The sequence below is a fragment of the Spinacia oleracea genome, chromosome 1 (assembly GCF_020520425.1).
Source record: "Spinacia oleracea cultivar Varoflay chromosome 1, BTI_SOV_V1, whole genome shotgun sequence".
Lineage (NCBI taxonomy): Eukaryota > Viridiplantae > Streptophyta > Magnoliopsida > Caryophyllales > Amaranthaceae > Spinacia > Spinacia oleracea.
In genome coordinates this window covers 127,415,322-127,432,482 of record NC_079487.1, presented here as the reverse complement: position 1 = coordinate 127,432,482, position 17,161 = coordinate 127,415,322, and the positions used below count along the sequence as shown (strand labels likewise).

At 32.6% G+C, this 17,161-nt stretch overlaps 3 protein-coding genes across 3 annotated transcripts; all 3 read right to left on the bottom strand.

Annotated features, from left to right (window-relative positions):
• Nucleotides 1–163: 163 nt before the first annotated feature.
• LOC110782988 (ribonuclease 1) lies at nucleotides 164–3,788 on the bottom strand. The gene is made up of 3 exons (XM_021987277.2): nucleotides 3,587–3,788; nucleotides 3,297–3,452; nucleotides 164–804 (listed from the first exon to the last, which is right to left on the bottom strand). The coding sequence occupies exons 1-3, from the start codon at nucleotides 3,698–3,700 to the stop codon at nucleotides 379–381; spliced, it is 696 nt and encodes a 231-aa protein (XP_021842969.1). The 5' UTR covers nucleotides 3,701–3,788; the 3' UTR covers nucleotides 164–378.
• Nucleotides 3,789–11,359: 7,571 nt separating this feature from the next.
• On the bottom strand, nucleotides 11,360–12,946 carry LOC110782828 (ribonuclease 1). The gene is made up of 3 exons (XM_021987076.2): nucleotides 12,749–12,946; nucleotides 12,494–12,652; nucleotides 11,360–11,930 (listed from the first exon to the last, which is right to left on the bottom strand). The coding sequence occupies exons 1-3, from the start codon at nucleotides 12,875–12,877 to the stop codon at nucleotides 11,514–11,516; spliced, it is 705 nt and encodes a 234-aa protein (XP_021842768.1). The 5' UTR covers nucleotides 12,878–12,946; the 3' UTR covers nucleotides 11,360–11,513.
• A 1,319-nt stretch (nucleotides 12,947–14,265) lies between these two features.
• LOC110782826 (ribonuclease 1-like) lies at nucleotides 14,266–15,588 on the bottom strand. Its single transcript, XM_021987075.2, has 4 exons — nucleotides 15,400–15,588; nucleotides 15,127–15,282; nucleotides 14,740–14,932; nucleotides 14,266–14,624 (listed from the first exon to the last, which is right to left on the bottom strand). The coding sequence occupies exons 1-4, from the start codon at nucleotides 15,490–15,492 to the stop codon at nucleotides 14,401–14,403; spliced, it is 666 nt and encodes a 221-aa protein (XP_021842767.2). The 5' UTR covers nucleotides 15,493–15,588; the 3' UTR covers nucleotides 14,266–14,400.
• Nucleotides 15,589–17,161: the final 1,573 nt, after the last annotated feature.

Sequence of the window (17,161 nt, the reverse complement as noted above, 5' to 3'; positions counted from 1 at the left end):
CTACATGTACATTGATATCGTTCTCAATGTTGATTAGATTTTCAATAAATGTTCAACAGGGTGCACAATGAGCACTGTGCACCCGGGTGTATAATCCAAATTGCGATAGATGTAGCGCTTTTGTAGAGATTTTGGGTGCGGATACATTGTTTATCAATTACAGTTTTTGGAAGAAAATGATACTAATATTCCACATATGCAACCCGATGATGAGAAGCTATTAGTAACACAAAACAAGAATTTAGAGACAAAAGTAGGGAGTATTACATAGGTTGATCAGATAAGAAACTACAGCATTAGTACTCCTCCGTACATATATAAGATAAGCGAGCACTAAAAATGGGACGCTACATGACTAGCTAGGGAAGCTTTCTATAATTAGTAAGAAGGAAACTTGATTCTGGACTCACAATCACCCTGTCCTTTGGGAACGAAAGGGCAGTTAATGAGTCGGGTGCCAGTTCTATCGACACACATAGCAACCTGCCAAATCTGGCTAGTACCTTGAGAATTACGGTTACAGACAACCCAAGGGTGAAAACCAGTACCCCTAGCAATTGCCTGTTTAACGGACTTAAGAGAGTATAACTGGTTGTTTGGTCGAATTCCAGCACTTGTAAGGGCTCCAAGGATATTGACCCTGTTCTTGAGAGCTAAAGCGGCCTTGAAGTAAGCGACTTCACCCAGGACTGATTTGGAGCATGTTCCATGCTTGTTCCATTCATGGACCCAGAATTTTCTACCAATTTGTGGGCATGTGAATGATGGCCACTCCTTCCTCAAACTGTCTTGCATGGGTTTAAGCTGCAAAATTTAAAACTTAGTTAGCAATCAAAATAACATACTCCCTCCGTCCCGGAATACTCGACCCAGTTTGACCGGCACAGAGTTTAAGGGATTTGAATTGACTTATTTAATTTAATAGGTAGTAGTTGATAGTGGGGTATTATTTTAATGTAGTTAGTGGGAAATGTGTAAAGGGGTGGGGTTGGGGGAGAGTATGGTTGAATTTTTAATTATTTTTTGTATGGAGTAGGGGTAGGTGGGTTAATAGGGGTGGAGTGAGAAATAATATAATATTGTTAGAATATTTTCATTTTTAGAAACAGGTCAAGTATTAAGGGACGACCCGATAAGGAAAACAGGTCAAGTATTCCGGGACGGAGGGAGTAACTGACTAACCCAGATATACGTATCAAATGGACCCAAAATAATTGGGCTATTGGGCTTTTATCTGGTTTGAATGAAGATGATCTTGTTTTTTTCGTGTCTATAAACTTTTTAGTTACAATAAAATAAAATTGGGCTTTGGGCTTTTATCAAAATTAAATAAAAAATTTAGCACTTGGGCTTTTATCAAAATGGTTAGCTTTAAAATCGAGTCTCCATAAGTTTCAGTACAATTTAGATTTGGATAGAATAGTCGGACACGGCCTTATGGGCCTTATGGCTATGCAGGTCAATTTTGCAAGGTCTAATACTCTAATTGGGAAGTCGCTTTCTCCAAATATATAGGTTAGAACAAAATTGTGATCTGACATAAAAACATTTCATATTATTTGCAATATAATTACAAAGGGTCTTGCGCGCATAAGATGTACAATAAATTTATTGTACACCAAGATAATTTTTATCCAGTTTTTTTTATAACTTTTACCCCTAGTTTTATGTAACTTTAAATAGGTTTTGATTAACTTTTATATTATAAAAAAAATTGATAGATAAACATTTTAAAGTGTTAAATGATTAATTTTATACATTATTCATGATTTTGAAGAAATAATGTCTATTAAAATGAAAAAATTTATCCGTAAAAAATAGATAACTTTTTCTTATACAAAGGTAACTAAACTTTTTCTTATACAAAGGTAACTTTTTAAATATTTTGAGTTAACTTTTACTTCAAATACAATATTTATTGTACATGTGATATAACTAAACACCAGATTAGTAATGTTACTGCATGGAATCAAGTATACTTTAAGTTCATTATAAAATAAAAGGTATACTCTCTCAGTTCTCGAATATTAGTCTCATTTGGAATTTTGACACTATTCACAATTGAAGAGTATCTTCTAATTTCTTTACTATACGTACTTCCAAAACATATTCATGAGATCTTATTTTGTTCGTCTTAATGTGTAGTTTAACAATATCAAATTTTTATATTTTTCTTACATATGTATTTGGAGATATTTATGTTTAAATATTGAATTAAAACGAGTTGAAAAGTCAAAACAGACTAATATTTAAGAACGGAAATAGTAGTTTAAGTTCGATTAGTGTTGACTGTTGTTACTCTCTCCGTATTTATTTAAGGGATACACTTGCCTTTTCCGGCCGTATTTATTTAAGAGATACACTTGCCATTTTTAGTAACTTATCAACCCACTATCTAATTAAATAATACATCTAATTTACTCTATCACCCACCATCCTATTAAACAAATAATTTCATAAACCCACCCCACCCTCCACCCACCAAAATGACATGGTCCCCACATGTTTAATTATTAAAATATCTATCCAACCCCACTTGTTTTATTATTTTATTTCATTCAATTATTCTTTTTAATACCCGTGCCCGGTCAAGTGTATCTCTTAAAAAAATACGGAGGGAGTACAATTCATAATAATATCGATAATTTCTTAAAAAGAATAATTTCAGATCCAGAAATTCCAAAATATTTGAAAAGTCTTGACTCTTGTCCCACGAGAATCGGACTGTGGGTCAAGGTGTGTCCATTGTCCAACCTAGAGCGTTGAACATGGTCTTGTCTTTGGCACTATTCTTTAAGCCAAGTTGAGTACTCTATAGTCCGTACCTCGTATTTCACTACTCCGTATAATTGTTTAGAGAAGTTTCCATTAATCTAACACAACTAACTAATAGTTTCGATTAGTTCAAATAAGTTCATAAACTCGGATCTGTTTAGATAAGAGTCAATAAATAAATCCGTACCTAAGGTGAAAAGAATAAACTCTAAAAACCTTTATCAACTTTTTCGGACTGATGAGTTACTCCATATGACAATGTACAAAATCATGAACTTAAATTAGGTACATAATCTCTGTTAAAGTTTCATCAAAAACAATAATTAGGTACATAATCTCTGATAAAGTTTCATCAAAAACAATAATTAGGTATATAATCTCTGTTAAAGTTTCTAAAAGCTAAACAAGTATCCAATAATTAATTGCGGAGTTTATAATCTATATCAAAACCTTGAAGAAAAATAAAGGGAAAACAGAGCTAAAAAAAGAAGAGATGAAGAAGAGTAGAAGGAGAAAAATACCAGAGCTTCATCAAAGTTGTCGCTGCCGCAATTGTAGGGGAAGCTACCATCATTAAAGTAAGGCCAAAGCCCATAAATTGAAAACTCTGGTCCTGGTTTTCCAGTTGGTGGGTAACAACATCTTTCCCCGTTTTGATCACAGTATGATCCTAGCCACTGCAACACCACCAACACCAATTTTATGATTAATACTACTACGAGTAATTACTAACATACAGTACATTCACATTTTAATAACGTGACAACCAAATCCGGACAAAATAAAGAGCAAGTAAACAAAATAAAAATACCTGTTGCACAAAGTAGAACAAGTGGAAATTATTGCCATTGTTAGCGAGAGCTACAACAGATAAACTTAGGATAACACTAAACTTGATTAACAGAGAACTTCCCCATTTCCCCATTCTCACTGATCTTGGATTGAAGTAACTGCTGGGTTAGTTGGGAGAGTCAAGAGTGTGATCTTTTTGAAGAAAGTTAATGGACTGATGGCTTTATTTATAATAGTATCAGTATGTCATTTATTTTAAATTAAATATTATATTAGTAAATGAAAATGATAGCATGTGGATGTGGAAAAAGACAATGATATTTTCTGTTTTTTCAAACTTTTTTCTGCTTTTATTCTGATGCCTGATTTTTTTACTTAAATCACGCAATAATTTTGGAAACTATCACATGTAGTTGCAACAAATTCAATTATGTGTAATTTTGGAGGAATTGTACAATCTTTGTTACGGTGCATAAGATAATGTACTATTTATCGTACCCGAATAAGTTCATGTGTTAGGTTTTTATCACAAGAAAGAAGAAACTGTTGAAATTTTAAGAAGAAAAGTTTATGTGAACGCGAAATGTTAGAGAAAGTAAAGTCATCAATTTCACATGGGAACCCAAGTTTATCAGGGTTTGATTTGATAAACTGGGGACAATTTTGTCACCTTTAATGGTACTATGAGTTAAATGTCTGAATTACCGTATTTTACTAATGTGTTGGGTGCTTTTTATCACCCCTCTTTTTCGATAGTCTAATTTTTAAAGAGAAAAATTTAAGATATAAAGTAAGGCTCGTAAGTTTTATTTATTGTCACAACCCAATTAAATGTAGGTGTGTTGCCTTTAACAAAAGTTGTAGTATACTTGTATATACTTTTCGTGCATACTCCGTAATATATAAGTTGGGTTGTAGAAATAAAATTATTAAGGTGTTTTTATATTAATTTCACAAATATAAAAGATGGATGTTTACTTGTTTGCTTTCTTGTTGTAAATGGTGTCGTATAAAATTCCTATTTTCTTTAAAAGATGATAAATTGATATCATGTGCCTTTATATACCATTTTAATGTATAATTATTGGTAGTTTAAAATGATACGAAGTAGATAGTTTTGTTAAGGATAAAACAACAAAAAGAATTATATACTAGTCACATGGCCTGATGGCCACCTCTAAAATCTAAATCTCTAATATGTGTGTGTTAAACGATCATGGAAACCTTTTCTTTCCATGAACATATATAGATGTTTAAAACAAATAATTACAACTACTATTATGAACATTATTTATGTGGCATGCTAATTAACTAGCCCACTTGGTAGCAGTGACTATTATTACTCCTCACTTTCTAGTTTCCATTACTTCGTACTATAGTCCTATATGTATTTGATACGTAGTATATATTTAGTAATGCGGCAAATCGCATCATTAATTGATGGTGTGATGTGTCCACATTGCACATTTTGAAGATAAATTAGTGCGTGGTTCGTGCGTTGTCCCGGGTTTTGACATTTAATTTATTGAGGTTTATTTTTTGTAATATGTGCCCATATAAATGGTGTCGTCATCGAATTGGCGGTGGTACGTGAAATAAGATTAGGACCGATCAACAACCTTGCCACTAAAACCCCACATCAGAAAATTAAAACGAAGCCGAATCCTTTCATTCACTATTAGTTGATTAATTACCTAACCTCCATTAATGTTTTCTCTCTTACTCAATTATTACATTCTATTACCCCAAGCTTTTATTGAAAGTTGAGGCTTACGCTAGGAAAGTAATAGTTGTACATTTATAAATTAAGTAATAATTCCCCCTTTTTATTTTTGCATTCACTTTTATTCAATTTATATGGAAATACATAACATGAGTTGTATTGTAGTACGTTGGTTAAGATGGTAGGAAGTGTAAGTGTGTAACTTTAACAAATGAGGTCTGATGTTCGATCCTTGCTACATGTTTTTTTTTGTGCAAATGACATGTCATGATGCTGATTAGTGGTGACTTGGCGTAATAAGGGAGGGTATACGTGGGACGTATACGTTTCTTAAGATCATCTTTTAATACATTAGTATATATTAGTAGATGAAACTGTAACCCTATTTTCTTCGTTGATTGATTCCTCCGATTTTATCTTCTGACGAGCAATAACCATGTCTGATCCACAAGCGGAGCTCTAAATATCGCATGCCGAATTAAAGAGAGAAACCGTTTAATTATTCTTGGGGAATTCGTTGAACAAGTACGTGTAGCAAGACGATATGAGGATGCTTTTGGGGATGAAAAGGGATGAGGGGGAGGAACATAGTGGGATATTGTGGAAGAGGTGGCGCTCAGATAATACAATTAATGTACGAAGTAGTTTTTTATACAAATATTTTGCCAGTTTTTTCTCGATTTCAATCGTATTAAAACCGTCTGTTAATTGGATAGGAGTTCCACTACAAGATCATCCAAAAGACTTGCAAACCATGTTTCAATGAGGGCCACACTGCGATAACACTCTCTCAAAGTTTCAATGGGGTAAGAGAAAGACCTTTTTCATTAGGACCATACCAGTTTTTGTTTTAGAATTGAAGTTATACGTAGTACTTCGTATAAAAAGGCTTATTTCAATATCGTTGCTAGTTTTATTATATTACTACAAATCATGAACGAGCAAATTAGTTAAGCAGATGAGATAATAAACACGACAATAACAAAAGAGTTGGAGACCACGTACATGTATTGAATTGGATAAGGGGGTAGACGAAATGTAAGATGGGAGAGTCGAGACCCATTTACGGCCCACCCCCACATGAAAAAGCAGATGGGTTGCCAAAGAGTTGCACATGATATCGATAACCAGAAAGGGATGCAGTGTCTCCATTGGATTGGCTTCTACATACCCAATCATATCATTTTCCACTTTTTTTTTCTTTTTTTTTAATTTTTTCCTAAATTTATTTATTTTATTTGAGCATTACATCCATTTTCATGTGATCTGGTTGCAGATCGTAAACTGATAAATCGTATTATTGATAACTGACAACACTCAACAGTCTCAGCACCAACCAAAATTTCTGACTTCAATTCTTACTAATTCGCTTCTCGATCTCTTTTTTAATCGATCATGTATTAGCTTCATGTTCTTATTCACATGATTAGTTTTATGTAATAATGTGATGTGTTTTGTCCTTATTGTTATGTTTAGTTCAAATCTATTGTGGTTTCCCTTCATTTTAATGGAAAAGGTTTTTTCACCTTCGAGGGATTTATAGAAAATTGTTTTCCATTTCTTACTAAACCAAATAATGTAAACTATTGAAAAGGGAAAATTTATTTTTCATGAAAATGTTTTTCACTATAACAAACGGAGTCTGAACTATAAACCATCAAATACAAAAAAGAGGAGCGGAAATGCATAAACATAATTAAGTTCCTAAGGTCCAATAAGATCATATAAGTTCATATAAGCTCCAATAAGATCGTATAAGTTCTAATAAATTCCAATAAGGTCCAATAAAATTTTAATAAGGTCTTATAAGTTAAATAAGATATTATAAATTTAAAAAATTTCAGATAAAATAAATCCATATAAATCCAAATAAATTCATACCTTATATTATTATAAGTTGAAAATAACACACATTTAGAGTTGCATAAGGGAAGACGGAAGAGGCGTTCAAGGGAAGTGCAACCACGTGAAGTCGTGAAGCAATAATACCAAGCAATAGCATGGAAGTGATGGGTCCCGTGTCTAGTGTCGGTGACTCTCTGCTTTATTTCTTGTCTCCACCCAACCATTTCTAAATTTAGTTGTAAACTTATTTGCTTCGCCTATAAAGTTCTCCGTACGTCTTTATTTTAGTTTCGTTTTTTCCATGAAATGTCGTTTAACAAAATACACAAAATAATCTCAATTTTTAGAAATGCACTAAATATCCTTGAGTTTTATACAAATACGTCAGATATATATATTTTTACCTTATTATTTTTTGTTAACTCTGGTAAATTTGTTGGATATTGCAAAACTCCGTCAATTGGAGAATATCACCAAACTATTAACACTTCCAATACACATACCATCAACTCAAAGGAAAACCATTTCGTCACCACTATCATTAGCTCGGGTAGTCGCCGTTTCTGGTGTTTTAGTCACCTTTCAATGGCTCCCTTAATTATGTGCGAAGTATTGCTCCGATCAAAACAAGCCCAAAACACGGGGTTCGGGTCTTTATATCACACTGAGAGGCTTCCCCAGTCAACATAGAGAAGGACAGTCGATAGAAGCAATCATCCGGGGAACCCTCCTTCACAGTCAGTGTAATTAATCATATTGATAGTGTAACAATAGTATAATTATAATAGGAAATCTAATGTCACTAGAAGTCTAGCTAGAATTGTACAATTTATATTCTAAGATAATTCTATGCTCTATCACACTCCGCATTCATAGCGGGAGGATTCGTACGCTACTGTTTGTAAAATCTAAAAATAATTATCGCGGGATGCCTTTCGTGAATATGTCTGCAAATTAATATCTTGAAAGAACACGAAGCACCCGTTATTCCGTGAATAGGAAACCTAATGTGACTACAATTGTACCATTTATATCCTAAGATAATTCTGTTCACTATCAAAACTTATAAAAGTTTATATTATAAATATATACAATGAAATGATTATAACATCCTACATGATTATATTATTTTTTTTGAAGTATAAATGATAATCAATAGTCCGGAAAAATTGTATGAATAGTGACAAAAATTAAATTATTTCTTCTAAAATTGAACGGAGGAAATATATTTTATGGAAAAATTGTGTCATCTAAAAATACTTAGTCTATGATTAGATAGTTTTATTCTGCAGCTCTTTGATTGGTTGGGCCAGCAAAACAGCGAGTAGTATATAATTTATCAAAAGCTTTTGTGTGCCTATTTTACTGTGTTGGATATAATGCAAAGAGTTTGTTTTAAACTCCTCTATTTCGTAAGAAAAAGGCTTGTCCCACATTGATAGAAAATCAAAAGATGCCTTTGAAGCCTACTATTTAATGTTAGAGTGATTGTCCCACATTGAGGGAAAAAAGAGATTTTCTCTAGTTTAAATATAGTAGCAAGCTTTATTATGTTTGAAATGGACTAGAAGGAGGCATTCCCACGCGTGCCGCCGCTGTCGTCCAGCCGGTTCGGGTAAATCAGCTTTGGGGGTCAGTTGTGATACACCGAAAAATCATTCTCTTCTCTATCTTATTCTGAGCATATTATAAGTTCCTAATTCGTTTTATTCGAGTGCACGTTAAAACGAGTTACTGTGTAAAATCTTGGGGGGCATCGCCAATTACGATTGCACCATAGTCGGGGCGGATTTTGCTTCTAAGACAGTGTTTTGTAACACGTCACAGCTATATACACATCAAATATTCGGCCCACATTTATTCTCATTTTAGGATTTTACAGTACTCTTTTTTACATATTGTACATCCAAATATAAAAGTGAACCAGACCAAAGATATAAGTGACCTTATTCGAGGACTAAAGTTACCTTACTCAAGGATAAATATGACCCTGACCATTGAAAAATACGACCCTAACAATAAACAATGAAGTGTCTTAATCAAGAGTGATATGCTTGTTACAAGTTATAACTATGACCAATACAACACCAACAATGAAAATATACACCAATACACAAGTATAGTATATGTATTAGACTACGTGGAGTTTGACCCCACACCATGTACAATATTGTACATTGCTCTACCATTTGAGCTAATATCGTTGAAAATAAAGTAACTTATAACTATAATAAAGAAAACTTATAACATCAATAAGGGTAACTAAAAGAATAGAACAGGTGCGGATAACCTTCCTCTTTTAGACCGCCACACAATATATTATCGTAGATCGGTCTTTCTGAAAAGTTTGTGATAATTTATATAATTTGTAGCTTCATTACAGTAAATGTTAGTAGACTTATCCAAAGCTTGTAATAGCAACTTTGGTCTCATAATCCTCTCTCTGACGGTTCTCTACATAAGTGTCGCACTATTTTAAAACAGAAGGAATATCAGTGTGTCTCATATGTTACTAGGCACACCATCAACTTGATGGTGTGATCACAACTGATATGGAAAAGGTTATTGACGGGTGTTATTTGACTTACTATGCTGATGTTACTTATACATTGTATTCGTTGTTACCTTTTTTGTTTTACTGCATTTTCTTGAATTTTATGTTAGAGGTTCCTTTTATAAACTGATATTACTTATTTTTCTATGCTCGTGTTGATTTTCTATGCTCGTGTTACCTAATTTTCTATGCTGGTGTTACTTATACATTGTATTCGTTGTTATTTTTCTTATTTTATTGCAGTTTTATGTTAGAGGTTACTTGTATATAGACTGGTGTTACTTGATTTTATATAATAATGTTACTTATACGTTGTATTCGCTGTTATTTTCTTGTTTTACTGCAATTTCTTGGATTTCTTGTTCGAGATTCCTTATATAGACTGGTGTTACTTGACTTAATTTATATGTCAGTGTTACTTTTAGTTATTGCAGTTTCTTCAATTTTATGTTAGAGGTTCATTTTATAAACCGATGTTACTTGACTTTCTGGTGTTATTTATACGATGTATTCGCTGTTACTTTTCTTGTTTTATTGCAGTTTCTTCAATTTCAGGTTATAGATTCTTTGTATATATTGATATTACTTGATTCTCTATGCTAATGTTACTTTATTTCTACGCTGATGTTACTTTATTTTCTGGGCTTTAAACATATTGGCCTTATTTATAAGTGTGAACATGTTGTGGCATGGTCACATATAAGACTTGAGTAAGGAATAATGTCTTAATGGTTGCATATAGCTAGAACTGTAAAAAATTGACCCGATCTGAGAAACCGTCCTGTACTCGTTAGGACTCATACCCCATTCGAGACCCGAAATGTCGTTAAAACAGGAAACATGTAATCTGACCGTATCCAATCCGTTAAAATCAACGACCGATTTCGACCCGTTAATGCAAGACCCGGATCCAAACCCGACCGGAATATAACCGACAACAGAACTGACCCGATCATACAATGACCCGAACCTGATTCAACACCCGACCCGATGTCAACTCGAAATCGATTATAACCCGATTAAATATGAAAGAAATAAAAAAAGAAAAACACTTTCATTAGGCACGTGACCTGCACGATCAGGTCAACGTCGGGAATATTGAGTCAACCACTGAAAAATGTGTGCATGTCCCAATTCACAACCAAAAATCGATTTTAGGTCCTATCTCACAACTTTGTTTTTTTTAAAAGAAGGGTCATTTGTCACAATTTTTTTTATTACTTTAAAAGGTCATTTCTGACAAAAAAAACCAATTAGTAATGATCGGTAATCAATCAAATAAGTGTGGCAAATATCAAGTAGTACTCCGCCATCCCTTTTTATTCTTTTCTCTTTTCGTTTTTAGTGTCACATTTTGATCTTTACACTTGATTTTTTTTATTATAACATAAAAATTTCTAATATTCTGTCAAAAATTGTGTCAAGTAATTATTCAAACCATCAAATTCATTAGGAAATTAATTCTCTCCCATTTTCCCATTAGAATATTAAATATTTCTCATTTTTTCAATGTCAAATTTTGAATAAAAGTGAAAATATTAGTACTCCATATTAATAAATATAAATTGTTTAAGTAAAAAAAAAAGGAAATTTTGTTCAAATTAATTATTTGTTAAATCGCGTCTATATATGATACCAAACGTAAAGAATAAAAATGAACAGAGGGAGTATTTGGTGTAGTGGTAAAATTTTCATTTCACAATATGAATCGTTGAATTAAAAAAGCAATAAGAAGTTACAAATGTTTGAATTGGTGAGAAAACAATTCACCAAATTCGAGGAATTACCAAGGCCCTAAATAATCACACATACAAATTAGGTGCCTTAAAATTTAGGAAATTGTACTCTAGAAGCACAATTTCCACGAGGAAGCACGGGACATTTGATAAGGTCCTTACCATTAGCATGTACACAAATATAGACCTGGTAAAGCTGGCTATTTCCTTCGGAATCACGGTTGCATTCAATCCATGGATAGAATCCGATCTTCTCCTTCATGGCTTCCTTCATGTCCTCGACGTTATAGAACTCGTCGTTAGGCTCAATGTTGGCATCCTTGAGGGCTTGAAGAAGGTTAGTTTTTTCTTTGAGGTCTAGTCCTGCTTGGAAGTACTCTTGTTGGCTTGAAAAGGATGAACAAGTCCCATGTTTGTTCCACTCATGTGCCCAAAACTTGGGTCCTACGTTTGGGCATGCTAGTGATGGCCAATCTGTTTCTAGCTTGCTCTCCAACTCGTCTATCTGCATATTCCAATAGTTCTAGAATTAATGCTTCAATAGTTGTACAAAAATATAAATTTTTTTTTTTTGTTTTTTTACGCAATTAAAATCCAAAATATGAAAAATCACAAAATGTAGTTTCTATTTTTGTTTTTGTCTGTTTATGAAATCATCATGATTACTATAGATATGACTATTTGTTGGTTTATGATTCAATTTAAATCATATGACTTTCAAAACCAAAAAACCAAACAATGGAAACTAGCTTTGATACCCAATGAGCCCTAATGTCTATAAAATGAAATAATTACAAATTAAAATGTCTTCATTTCATAATTATAGTACGTACTACGTAGCTATGTAATATACGAGTCACGAAAAGTTGTACACCGGTGTAGTTGGCAATTGATTGACACCCAAGAAAGCTTTAATTACTAATTAACCGATAATTTAGTTGTATGATTCATGTTATCTTCAGAGGGAAGCAAAATTGTGCAAACATTCAAGTCATTTTTGACAAAAACTCCGAATAATTAATAGAAAGAAATGGTTTATTATATCGTAGAATTAAGATCGTAGTATACCTGAGATTCATCAAAAGGGTTACTACTATCACAATTGGATGGGTAACTACCATCGTTGTAATTAGGCCAAAGTCCATGGATTGAGAAATCTGTTGTTGGCTTCCCGCTACCTGGGAAACAACATTTCCTCCCTTTTGCATCACAATATGCTCCTGGCCACTACGCGCATTCAAACATATATTATTAGTCCCTTTAAAATAAAACATGAAAATAAATGGAAAGGATCCTGATACGGGATAGGAAATTGAAAAGTACCTGCTGCACGAAGTAGAAAAAATCAAATTCAGTACTTGTAGACTTGTGCGGTTTTTTGGACTTACATAAAACATCCCCAACTAAACATAAAACAACTAAAACCATCATCATTATTGACACTTTCCCCATATTTATTTCTCTCTTCTTTAATTCTTTTGGTGTTGAAATTGAAATGTGATGAGTTTTGTTGAGTTCATAGAGATTAATTGGGGGTTATATAAATACTAGTAACAGAAATAATAGAGTTTACGTAACGGAATATCCAACAACAAATAGCTTGGCATATCCCATAAGCCATTTACACGCCATGATGCCTTAATTAACGAATTTTAATTACAACCCTAACTAATTTATTTGCGTGTTCATACTTCATTCTTAAGTTTTATACTTATTTAATTTGTCACCAAATTATTCATGTTAATTTGATAATTCAATTTCAATTAGGGCCGGGGTACGAGGATGATGCGTGGTTGAGTAATTAATTACTTCCATTTATGATTATGCGATCAGATCATATTATCAAATCATTTTGCTAATTAATTATATCATTATCAGGCACGTTTATGAAGTTTCCTACTCATCCATCACGGCCAATTCAATTAATATGGGATGAACTTAATAGAGAGGTGTGATGAGATTATTCATTTTAAATTTGTCCCTAATAATTGATCCCTTGTCAAATTAACCTATCTAAGAAACAACACGACGTATTATTGTATAATATGTTGTTGATTATGTGACAACTTAATTCAAATGTCAGGTACTTATTTGTTAAATAGGAAGTACTAAGATTGAGTAGTTGGATAAAGATACGTATAAAGAAGCAATTAAGCAAGGTAATTAAGGATAAAAACAGTGATGCTAACATCTACGGGGATGTTGTGTAAGCGTAGAAAAAAAAGCAAGTAATGGGGAGGTGTACGTAGTTGATGCTTGGAAGACATTTCATTATGGATAGAATGTGTGATAAGTAACTAACAAACCCGTAATTGGTAAACAAGATAATTTGGTTAACATCACATATTATTGAAAGTGTTCTAATTTGGTCCACAATTTGAGGCTCAAAGTCATTGTTAGTTGAGTTGCCTTTTGTCGTCCATCGATCTTTTATGAAGTAGTTTATCTCTTGGACTCTTTTTGTGTCATGATACAAACTAATCTAATGAAAAATGGTCCCTTAATATATGTTCTAGAAAGGTAACTTTTCTCATAAGTCTTACCATATGCGGTTTTTAAGGATAAATCGGATGATAAGAGTCCGATTCCTATAATCTTAATGAGGATTTGTTTGTCCTTCCCCTGATTAAGATTATGATGATCTTATATTCTCATCGCGTAGATAGATTTGCCGATTTAACTAATAAATGTTTTTAGTTACATACATTTCTAAAGTGTGCAACTTTTGATTTGATGTTTTTCATTTAATTAATTCATAACATTATGAATTCTTATAATTGTAAATATACATTCCCTCAAAAAAAAAAAAACTGTAAATATTTGCGGATAAATCAATAAGATGAGAGAAATTAATTAAGAATGCTCATTTGAAAAATAATTAGACATGTAACAAACATTTGTACCAAACATGAAATGAGAGCTACAAATCCATGAGATAATCATGCCCCCAAATCATTCAGCTGATTACAAATCAATCAAAATGTAGGAAATTCAATTTGAGAACCACATCTGCCACGAGGAAAAACAGGACACTCGATAAGTTTAGACGCAGAATTATCAACACAATGATAAATTTGGTAAAGTTGACTATTCCCAGATGAATCATTGTTGCACTCCACAAAAGGTGTGTATCCGACATCCTGCTTGATGGCGTCTTTTATGCTTTCTAAGGAGTATGTATTACCGTTTGGCTCAATTCCTACGTCACAAGAAAAAAACAAAAACGTTATTAATTACACGCGACATAAGAAAAAGTACTCCCTTTGTCCTCAAACAAAAGCCGAAACTAATAATAAAAAAAGAGTAATAATTACCTGCACTTGTGAGTGACTGGAGAAGATTGACTTGATTTTTGAGGTCAAGAGTAGTCTGGAAGTAAGCATGTTGGTCAAGGGCAGAACAAGTCCCGTGCTTTTCCCATTCATGAGCCCAAAATTGTATTCCGTCGTTACTTGGGCATGCCAATGTTGGCCATTCACTTCGCATTCTCCTCAACACTCCTGATATCTGTTTTTAAGACAATAACGTCAGTTCAATTTAGGATTTATCTGACAGTTCAGGAGCATTCAGTTCAGTTCAGTTCAGTTCAATTTAATTTAATGCAATTCAATTTAATTCAATACTAAAGTTTATTTCCCAATAACTATTTTTTAAAAAAATATAGTTAGTGGAAAATGTGTCAAATAAAGCGTAAAGCGTACCTGAGATTGATCAAAATGGCTGTCAGGATCACAGTTACTAGGGTAGGAACCATCCTTATAATTGGGCCAAAGTCCATGAATTCCGAAATCTGCATCTGGTTTGCCTGAACTGGGAAAGCAGCAACTCTTCTTCGTATCACAGTATGATCCAGGCCACTGCAAAATCATCCTCAATATATAGTAAATATATATAACTTGTTCAATCTATATATATTTATTAAAATCAACCAAAACAAAACAAAAGAACTTAAAAATTATGGCACAGTACTATACCTGTTGAACAAAGTAAAAGAAATCAAAGCTTTGGGAAAATGCTGAGACTACAAACAGAGATTGTACTACCAAAATTAAGTAAAAGGACTTCATGTTTCTCTCGGGGGCCAGAGATGTTATTGCAAATCAAGTTCCGCCAAATTAAAGTTGATATTTGTTTGAGGTGTATGATTCTACAAAATGTAACACTTTGTTAGTCTATATATAACAAAGGAAGGAAGATAAAGACAAATGAAAAGAAGGAAGAATATCGGAATATGCTAATTATGTAAAATATTAAATATATTTTATGTTCATATTCAAAGGATCATATTCATAGGATTAGGATAGGATTATGAAAGGTCATTATGTTCACATTTATATTTGGTATAGGTAAGGGGACCTTACCTTTTAGCTTTTATTGGTGAAAATGTTGAGACTACATACAATATGTTCCGTATATGATTTGAGTGTAACGTATGAAAATCGAAGTTCAAATTATTGTTACATTTAATGCCAAAGGTCGGCAATAATTGTACAAACAGTTGTTTATTTCCTTTAGGCTTTTCGACTTAACGTATTCCATGATTGTTTTCACACTTCTTGATTCATGAATCATGATTGATGGAGATTTTTTTTGGTTTTATATCCCATCGGATTTAGTTAAAGAGTTAGGCCTATTTCGTTCTCCTTATTTCCACTTATGTTCGGTTACAACTAAAATAAATTCTACTTTATACGTAGTATTTATTCATGGAAATTTTAATAAGTTTTGATGATTCAGATTAGTTAATTTTTATTCCGTAATAAGTTTTGATGACCAAATTTTTGATAAGTAAGTATTCCGTATAAGTTAAACTAAGATTAATAGCTAGAATGACATTGACTACTTTTTTAATTACCCTTTGATTAAACTTTCTAACTTGACCATTTTATTAAAAAATAGCAAATTTAGGGAAATCTAATCAACTTTGAGCTTTAAAATGATGGTTTTGGAAAAATGAAAATGAGCTTTAAAATGATGGTTTTGGAAAAATGAAAATGAGCTTTAAAATGATGGTTTTGGAAATGACGTTGAGGAGAATATATTCGGAAACATGAAAATGAGCTTTAAAATGATGATTTAATATAATGCATATTTGGAAACGAAACAAAAAAATCAAAAAAATCAAAATCAAAATGTTCTTTTTGGAAGAAAAATTATGCAAATGTTTTCATTCACCTGAAAAATGGGGAAATGATAAATCCAAGGAAGAATTTCACTTCTTCCAAGGAAATCACCTTTAAAAAAATGTGGATTTCCTTGAAAGAAGTAAAATTTTCTTTGGATTTATCACTTCCCCTATGCGTTAGGAAAATGTGCAATTAAAACAACAATCAGTTTTCTTAGGCAATAGGCACATGCACAACACACAATTTGCATTGTGGACTAGTTGTGGTGGATACGAGGGAAGAATATCATATCTTGAAATTTTGGAATATTCCTAATCACTCTTAGCATAACTGCACAATTAGGGGATGTCACCCTTGAGCTCGTACAATAATCAGTAGGGTCCATTAGAATAATAGTTGCATAGGATAACTATGTTGTTTGTAGAGATGATCATTTACGGACTTGGATGAGTAGCTAGCAGGCCGGGCCTGTACTTACTTTTTATTTTGTTATCATTTCACATATATTTTTTTGTTCTCTTTTCATTTTCTTTTTTTTGAAGGAAAAGAAAAAATCCATTTTAGAATCATGACTTGTAAGTAGTGATTTATAAAAGCAAAAGTACGGAGT

What these genes read in the sequence shown, in the direction of transcription:
- LOC110782828 (XM_021987076.2), bottom strand. Translation starts at nt 12,877, where the DNA reads ATGGGGAAAGTGTCAATAATGATGATGGTTTTAGTTGTTTTATGTTTA. An exon ending in TTTTCTACTTCGTGCAGCAG is followed by an intron (nt 12,653 to 12,748) that starts GTACTTTTCAAT and finishes GAATGCGCGTAG; the next exon opens with TGGCCAGGAGCATATTGTGA. An exon ending in ACCCTTTTGATGAATCTCAG is followed by an intron (nt 11,931 to 12,493) that starts GTATACTACGAT and finishes TGGAATATGCAG; the next exon opens with ATAGACGAGTTGGAGAGCAA.
- LOC110782988 (XM_021987277.2), bottom strand. Translation starts at nt 3,700, where the DNA reads ATGGGGAAATGGGGAAGTTCTCTGTTAATCAAGTTTAGTGTTATCCTA. An exon ending in TGTTCTACTTTGTGCAACAG is followed by an intron (nt 3,453 to 3,586) that starts GTATTTTTATTT and finishes GTGGTGTTGCAG; the next exon opens with TGGCTAGGATCATACTGTGA. An exon ending in ACAACTTTGATGAAGCTCTG is followed by an intron (nt 805 to 3,296) that starts GTATTTTTCTCC and finishes TAAATTTTGCAG; the next exon opens with CTTAAACCCATGCAAGACAG.
- LOC110782826 (XM_021987075.2), bottom strand. Translation starts at nt 15,492, where the DNA reads ATGAAGTCCTTTTACTTAATTTTGGTAGTACAATCTCTGTTTGTAGTC. An exon ending in GCCATTTTGATCAATCTCAG is followed by an intron (nt 14,933 to 15,126) that starts GTACGCTTTACG and finishes TCTTAAAAACAG; the next exon opens with ATATCAGGAGTGTTGAGGAG. An exon ending in CCAGTCACTCACAAGTGCAG is followed by an intron (nt 14,625 to 14,739) that starts GTAATTATTACT and finishes CTTGTGACGTAG; the next exon opens with GAATTGAGCCAAACGGTAAT.